We start from the raw sequence: 8,599 nt of genomic DNA on the forward strand, positions 1-8,599 counted from the left end.
ACAGTGTCACCCCCGACAGTGTCACACCCGACAGTGTCACCCCGAAAGTGTCACCCCCGACAGTGTCACCCCCGACAGTGTCACCGACAGTGTCACCCCCGACAGTGTCACCCCCGACAGTGTCACACCCGACAGTGTCACACCCGACAGTGTCACCCCCGACAGTGTCACACCCGACAGTGTCACCCCGACAGTGTCACCCCCGACAGTGTCACACCGACAGTGTCACACCCGACAGTGTCACGTCCGACAGTGTCACCCCGACAGTGTCACCCCCGACAGTGTCACCCCCGACAGTGTCACCCCGACAGTGTCACCCCCGACAGTGTCACCCCCGACAGTGTCACGTCCGACAGTGTCACCCCCGACAGTGTCACGTCCGACAGTGTCACCCCCGACAGTGTCACCCCCGACAGTGTCACCCCCGACAGTGTCACCCCGACAGTGTCACGTCCGACAGTGTCACCCCCGACAGTGTCACCCCCGACAGTGTCACCCCGACAGTGTCACCCCCGACAGTGTCACGTCCGACAGTGTCACACCCGACAGTGTCACCCCCGACAGTGTCACGTCCGACAGTGTCACCCCCGACAGTGTCACCCCCGACAGTGTCACACCCGACAGTGTCACCCCCGACAGTGTCACCCCCGACAGTGTCACACCCGACAGTGTCACCCCCGACAGTGTCACCCCCGACAGTGTCACCCCGACAGTGTCACACCCGACAGTGTCACGTCCGACAGTGTCACCCCCGACAGTGTCACACCCGACAGTGTCACGTCCGACAGTGTCACCCCGACAGTGTCACCCCCGACAGTGTCACCCCCGACAGTGTCACGTCCGACAGTGTCACACCCGACAGTGTCACCCCCGACAGTGTCACCCCCGACAGTGTCACACCCGACAGTGTCACGTCCGACAGTGTCACGTCCGACAGTGTCACCCCGACAGTGTCACCCCGACAGTGTCACCCCCGACAGTGTCACCTCCGACAGTGTCACCCCCGACAGTGTCACACCCGACAGTGTCACCCCCGACAGTGTCACCTCCGACAGTGTCACCCCCGACAGTGTCACACCCGACAGTGTCACACCCGACAGTGTCACCCCCGACAGTGTCACACCTCTGGTGTCAGCAGTAGCTCAGTGGGTTAGCACACTCCTCTCTGAGTCAGACGGTTGTCGGTTCCAGTCCCACTCGAGGGACTTGAGCACATAAATCTCGGCTGACACTCCCAGGGCAGTGCTGAGGGAGCGCCGCACTGTCGGATGAGACGTTAAACTGATGCCCTGTCTGATCTCTCAGGTGGATGTAAAAGATCCCAAGGCACTATTTCGAAGGCCGTTAAGAATCATAAAACCGTTCCAGCAAAGAAGTAGGCCCCGTTCAAGCCTGTGACGTGTCTCAGCAAAACCCACTCCCCTGCCCTTTCCCCTTCGTGCTGCAAATATCACCCCATACCCACGTGCTCGCTGATGTACACTGGCTAACAGTTAAGCAAATGGCTCCATGGACTCACCCTATCTCTGTAATCTCCTCCTGCCCTATTATCCCCCTAGACTGCGACACTCCACCTACTCTGGCATTTTGACCGTCAACGATTTTAATTGGTCCGCCATTGACGGCCGTGCCTTCAGCTGCCTTGGTCCGAAGCCAATATTTATCCCACAGATGATCTGGTCTTTATCACGCTTGTGGGAGCTTGCTGTGCATAAATTAGCTGCCGAGTTTCCTACATTACAACAGTGACTACACTTCAAAAAGTGCTTCATTGGCTGTAAAGGGCGTTGCGACGTCCTAAGGTCCTGAAAGGCGCTATAGAAATGCAAGCCATTCTGTTTTTTGTAACTATCTCCCAATTGAAAGTGCCACAAGTTAAATGTAACACTTAAACGTGTCACAGCTTTAAAGTGTCACGCCTGAAAGTGTGCATCACACGTACTCCCACATTGTCTCAAGTATCACGTTCATCAAACACCAACACACCACAGCCCCGGGATGCACCTTCAAACATCAGCACAACACAATCAGGCAGCCAGTAATTTCAGGCTGGTTTCTCAGGCTGGTGCCTAGTCGCCAGCACAAACTCTCAGCGATGTGCGACCCTCACCAGTTGCTGGAACAGGTCTCCCACGGGCTGAAGCGCGTCACCGCCCTCAGTCCGCTCCTTCAGCTTGGAGCAGAAGTCCTTGTGAAGGTTGTGCAGCTCGGGCACGTTGAAGAAGATGGTCTGTATCTCCTGGCTGGTCAGCACGGGCTGCGATGTATACGCGACAGCCTTCAGCGGCCTGATTGGCTGCGGAGAGAGGGAACGAGAAGGTAACGGGCAGAACATCGACCTTTGCTTCTCTGCGGCCCCGTCAGACGCGCGTGACCTCTGACCTTTCAAACAAGACGTCAATGGCTCACTCTGACTCTCCTTCACTCTCTCCCTCTCTCAGTTACCGGGGGAAATTGAGACGCAGCTCGGCCTGATGCCAGCTTCTGTTGCGTCTTGAGCCGCAACATTGTCAACGATCTCATTGTGATCAAACTCATCGAGGTCGTGAGCACGGGGAGCCAAACTCATGTCGGGACACGAGGGAGCTTTACTCTGTATCTAACCCCCTGTACCTGCCCTGGGAGTGTTTGATGGGACAGTGTAGAGAGAGCTTTACTCTGTATCTAACCCTGTGCTGTACCTACCCTGGGAGTGTTTGATGAAACAGTTTCGAGGGAGCTTTATTCTGTATCTAACCCCGTGCTGTACCTGCCCTGGGAGTGTTTGATGGGACAGTGCAGAGGGAGCTTTACTCTGTATCTAACCCCCTGTACCTGCCCTGGGAGTGTTTGATGGGACAGTGCAGAGGGAGCTTTACTCTGTATCTAACCCATGCTGTACCTGCCCTGGGAGTGTTTGATGGGACAGTGTAGAGGGAGCTTTACTCTGTATCTAACCCCCTGTACCTGCCCTGGGAGTGTTTGATTCGACTGTGTAGAGGGAGCTTTACTCTGTATCTCACCCCCTGTACCTGCCCTGGGAGTGTTTGATGGGGACAGTGTAGAGGGAGCTTTACTCTGTATCTCACCCCGTGCTGTACCTGCAGTGGGAGTGTTTGATGGGACAGGATAGAGGGAGCTTTACTCTGTATCTAACCCGTGCTGTGCCTGCCCTGGGAGTGTTTGATGGGACAGTGTGGAGGGAGCTTTACTCTGTATCTAACCCATGCTGTACCTGCCCTGGGAGTGTTTGATGGGACAATGTAGAGGGAGCTTTACTCTGTATCTAACCCCGTGCTGTACCTGCCCTGGGAGTGTTTGATCGGACAGTGTAGAGGGAGCTTTACTCTGTATCTAACCCTGTGCTGTACCTGCCCTGGGAGTGTTTGATGGGACAGTGTAGAGGGAGCTTTACTCTGTATCTAACCCTGTGCTGTCCCTGCCCTGGGAGTGTTTGATGGGACAGTGTAGAGGGAGCTTTACTCTGTATCTAACCCATGCTGTTCCTGCCCTGGGAGTGTTTGATGGGACAGTGTAGAGGGAGCTTTACTCTGTATCTAACCTCGTGCTGTACCTGCCCTGGGAGTGTTTGATGGGACAGTGTAGAGGGAGCTTTACTCTGTATCTAACCCGTGCTGTACCTGCCCTGGGAATGTTTGATGGGACAGTGTCGAGGGAGCTTTACTCTGTAGCTCACCCCCTGTACCTGCCCTGGGAGTGTTTGATGGGACAGTGTAGAGGGAGCTTTACTCTGTATCTAACCCGTGCTGTTCCTGCCCTGGGAGTGTTTGATGGGACAGTGTAGAGGGAGCTTTACTCTGTATCTCACCCCCTGTATCTGCCCTGGGAGTGTTGGATGGGACAGTATAGAGGGAGCTTTGCTCGGTATCTAACCCCGTGCTGTACCTGCCCTGGGAGTGTTTGATGGGGACAGTGTAGAGGAAGCTTTACTCTGTATCTAACCCCCTGTACCTGCCCTGGGAGTGTTTGATGGGACAGTGTAGAGGGAGCTTTACTCTGTGTCTAACCCCCTGTACCTGCTCTGGGAGTGTTAGATGAGACAGTGTTCTTTACACAGCCTACTCACCATTAGGAGACTCTCCAGCTCAGAGACGTATATGCCTTCGTTCTCCAACACTTTACTCAGGACCATCCTCCTCCTCTGAAGCTGTTTCTCAGGGTCCTCCTCCAACTAGGCAAGAGGGGGGAACATGGAGAGCAAACCTGAGAGATTGGAAACACACACCGTGCTTCTCAAATCCAGCTGGCCATACTACAGGTGAATGTGTGAGTGTGAGTGTGTGTGTGTGTTTTAATGTGTGAGTGAGTGAGTGAGAGTGTGAGTGATAGTGATTGTGAGTGTTGGGTTTTTGAGAGAGAGTGAGAGAGAGAGAGTGTGTGTGTATGTGTGCGTGTGTGTGAGTGTGAGTATGTGTGTGTGAGTGTGTGTGTGTGAGTGTGTGTGAGTGTGTGAATGTGTGAGTATGTGTGAGTGAGTGTGTGTGAGTGTGTGTGTGTGTGAGAGTGTGTGTGAGTGTGTGTGAGTGTGAGTGAGTGTCTGTGTGTGTGTGTGAGTGTGTGTGAGTGTGAGTGAGTTTGTGTGTGTGTGAGTGTGTGTGTGAGAGTGTGTGTGAGTGTGTGTGTGTGTGAGTGTGAGTGTGAGTGAGTGTGTGAGAATGTGTGTGAGTGTGAGTGAGTGTGTGTGTGTGTGAGTGTGTGTGTGAGTGTGTGTGAGTATGTGTGTGTGTGAGTGTGAGTGAGTGTGTGAGAATGTGTGTGAGTGTGAGTGAGTGTGTGTGTGTGTGAGTGAGTGTGTGTGAGTGTGTGTGAGTGTGTGAGTATGTGTGAGTGAGTGTGTGTGAGTGTGATTGTGTGTGTGTGTGTGTGTGAGTGTGATTGTGTGTGTGTGAGTGTGTGTGAATGTGTGAGTATGTGTGAGTGAGTGTGTGTGAGTGTGTGTGAGTGTGTGAGTATGTGTGAGTGAGTGTGTGTGAGTGTGATTGTGTGTGTGTGAGTGTGTGTGAATGTGTGAGTATGTGTGAGTGAGTGTGTGTGAGTGTGAGTGTGTGTGAGTGTGAGTGTGTGTGTGAGTGTGTGTGAATGTGTGAGTATGTGTGAGTGAGTGTGTGTGAGTGTGAGTGTGTGTGAGTGTGAGTGTGTGTGTGAGTGTGTGTGCGTGTGTGTGAATGTGTGAGTGAGTGTGTGTGAGTGCGTGTGAGTGTGATTGTGTGTATGTGAGTGTGTGTGAGTGTGAGTGTGAGTGTGTGTGTGAGTGTGTGTGCGTGTGAGTGAGTGTGTGAGTGTGTGTGCGTGTGTGTGAATGTGTGAGTATGTGTGAGTGAGTGTGTGTGTGAGTGTGAGTGTGAGTGAGTGTGAGTGAGTGTGTGAGAATGTGATTTTTCGGGACCTACCGGTGTGAGCGGACCAATGGGCGACAACGTTCCACTGTCCTCCGACGATCGGTCACCGTGGCTGCGATCTGATTGGACGAGGCCATACGGCAGGGGATCCTGGGTGAACACCTGGTCATCCTCTTGATCTTCCCCTTCGTCTCCGTAAACTGGGGGGGGAACGGAGAAATACCCGGATCGGTTGTTAGGGGAGCGGATGTGGAGACAATTGCAAATCTTTGCCCACCATAGAGTCATCGGGGGAGAAATTGGGCTCATTGGTTCCTCTCGTGAGCGCCCCGGACCCAATATCGCGAAGGGGGGAGCAGGACCTCCGCGCCTGGGGCAGGAACATCTGCCTCGTGGCTGTTACCCCCCGGCCCACGCCCCCGCCCCTCCGCCCACCCCCCTGCACCATCCCTCAGTATCATAGTGTCAGCCGTGGCTCAGTGGGCAGCACTCTTGCCCTGAGTCAGAAGGTTGTGGGTTCAAGTCCCACTCCAGGGGCTTGAGCACAAAAATCTAGGCCGACACTCCAGTGCAGTACTGAGGGAGTGCCGCACTGTCGGAGGGGCAGTACTGAGGGAGTGCCGCACTGTCGGAGGGGCAGTACTGAGGGAGCGCCGCACTGTCGGAGGGGCAGTACTGAGGGAGCACCGCATTGTCGGAGGGGCAGTACTGAGGGAGCACCGCATTGTCGGAGGGGCAGTACTGAGGGAGTGCCGCACTGTCGGAGGGGCAGTACTGAGGGAGCGCCGCACTGTCGGAGGGGCAGTACTGCGGGAGCGCCGCACTGTCGGAGGGGCAGTACTGAGGGAGCACCGCATTGTCGGAGGGGCAGTACTGAGGGAGCACCGCACTGTCGGAGGGGCAGTACTGAGGGAGCGCCGCACTGTCGGAGGGGCAGTACTGAGGGAGTGCCCCACTGTCGGAGGGGCAGTACTGAGGGAGTGCCGCACTGTCGGAGGGGTAGTACTGAGGGAGTGCCGCACTGTCGGAGGGGCAGTACTGAGGGAGCGCCGCACTGTCGGAGGGGCAGTACTGAGGGAGTGCCACACTGTCGGAGGGGCAGTACTGAGGGAGCGCCGCACTGTCGGAGGGGCAGTACTGAGGGAGCACCGCATTGTCGGAGGGGCAGTACTGAGGGAGCACCGCACTGTCGGAGGGGCAGTACTGAGGGAGCGCCGCACTGTCGGAGGGGCAGTACTGCGGGAGCGCCGCACTGTCGGAGGGGCAGTACTGAGGGAGTGCAGCACTGTCGGAGGGGCAGTACTGAGGGAGTGCAGCACTGTCGGAGGGGCAGTACTGAGGGAGTGCTGCACTGTCGGAGGGGCAGTACTGAGGGAGTGCCGCACTGTCGGAGGGGCAGTACTGAGGGAGTGCCGCACTGTCGGAGGGGCAGTACTGGGGGAGTGCCGCACTCGCCAAATAAAATAGTTTTTGCTCATATTGCATTTGGTTCTTCTGCCAATCATCTTAAATCTGTATCCTCTGGTTCTAGACCCTTCCCCCAGTGGGAACAGTTTCTCATGATCTACTCTGTCCAGATTCCTCATGATATTGAGCTCCTCTGTCAAATCCCCTCTCAAATAAGTTTACTCAATTGAACTGTTGCTGATCAGCGAAGCTCTCGCTCTGCCTGCTCAGTTACAGCGAACCCTCGCATGTGGTTTGCTCAGGAAGTTCCAGTCTCTGTTGTACTTTGCAAAACTCAGCCACACTGAGGCCTCAGGATTTCCGGGTTTCTCAAGGGACCTGAAGGCCCTGTAGTCAGTTGCCTGGGAATCCTCTCCATTTGATGTGAGGGTGCGTCAACTTAAACCGGTGGGTGTTACCCCATCACGGACCCCTTTTATAGAGAGTCTCCCCATCACGGACCCCTTTTATAGAGGGAGTCTCCCCATCAGGGACCCCTTTTATAGAGGGAGTCTCCCCATCAGGGACCCCTTTTATAGAGAGTCTCCCCATCACGGACCCCTTTTATAGAGGGAGTCTCCCCATCAGGGACCCCTTTTATAGAGGGAGTCTCCCCATCAGGGACCCCTTTTATAGAGAGTCTCCCCATCACGGACCCCTTTTATAGAGGGAGTCTCCCCATCAGGGACCCCTTTTATAGAGAGTCTCCCCATCAGGGACCCCTTTTATAGAGAGTCTCCCCATCACGGACCCCTTTTATAGAGGGAGTCTCCCCATCAGGGACCCCTTTTATAGAGAGTCTTCCCATCAGGGACCCCTTTTATAGAGAGTCTTCCCATCAGGGACCCCTTTTATAGAGAGAGTCTCCCCATCAGGGACCCCTTTTATAGAGAGTCTCCCCATCAGGGACCCCTTTTATAGAGAGTCTCCCCATCACGGACCCCTTTTATAGAGAGTCTCCCCATCAGGGACCCCTTTTATAGAGAGTCTCCCCATCAGGGACCCCTTTTATAGAGGGTCTCCCCATCAGGGACCCCTTTTATAGAGGGAGTCTCCCCATCACGGACCCCTTTTATAGAGAGTCTCCCCATCAGTGGGGGAGGGGATCACACAGTGTGATTGGGGGAGTGAGGGAGGGGATCACACAGTGTGATTGGGGGAGTGAGGGAGGGGGATCACACAGTGTGATTGGGGGAGTGAGGGAGGGGGAATCACACAGTGTGATTGGGGGAGTGAGGGAGGGGGAATCACACAGTGTGATTGGGGGAGTGAGGGAGGGGGAATCACACAGTGTGATTGGGGAAGTGAGGGAGGGGGATCACACAGTGTGATTGGGGAAGTGAGGGAGGGGGATCACACAGTGTGATTGGGGGAGTGAGGGAGGGGGATCACACAGTGTGATTGGGGGAGTGAGGGAGGGGGAATCACACAGTGTGATTGGGGGAGTGAGGGAGTGGGATCACACAGTGTGATTGGGGGAGTGAGGGAGGGGATCACACAGTGTGATTGGGGGAGTGAGGGAGGGGATCACACAGTGTGATTGGGGGAGTGAGGGAGGGGGATCACACAGTGTGATTGGGGGAGTGAGGGAGGGGGATCACACAGTGTGATTGGGGGAGTGAGGGAGGGGGATCACACAGTGTGATTGGGGGAGTGAGGGAGGGGGAATCACACAGTGTGATTGGGGGAGTGAGGGAGGGGGATCACACAGTGTGATTGGGGGAGTGAGGGAGGGGGAATCACACAGTGTGATTGGGGGAGTGAGGGAGGGGGATCACACAGTGTGATTGGGGGAGTGAGGGAGGGGGAATCAC

At 55.4% G+C, this 8,599-nt stretch overlaps 1 protein-coding gene across 1 annotated transcript in view; it reads right to left on the reverse strand.

The window, feature by feature from the left end:
* Positions 1–2,110: 2,110 nt before the first annotated feature.
* LOC139242466 (breakpoint cluster region protein-like) overlaps positions 2,111–8,599 on the reverse strand; it is a gene marked incomplete at its 3' end in the record, with an annotated part of 13,340 nt that continues 6,851 nt past the window's right edge. The window contains exons 2-4 of the mRNA XM_070870373.1: positions 5,391–5,539; positions 4,067–4,171; positions 2,111–2,296 (exon numbers count right to left, since the gene is read on the reverse strand). Coding sequence (XP_070726474.1) covers positions 2,111–2,296; positions 4,067–4,171; positions 5,391–5,539 — 440 coding nt within the window. The remainder of the gene's footprint in view (positions 2,297–4,066; positions 4,172–5,390; positions 5,540–8,599) is intronic.

Source organism: Pristiophorus japonicus, unplaced genomic scaffold, assembly GCF_044704955.1.
Source record: "Pristiophorus japonicus isolate sPriJap1 unplaced genomic scaffold, sPriJap1.hap1 HAP1_SCAFFOLD_1344, whole genome shotgun sequence".
In the NCBI taxonomy this organism is placed as follows: Eukaryota; Metazoa; Chordata; class Chondrichthyes; family Pristiophoridae; genus Pristiophorus; species Pristiophorus japonicus.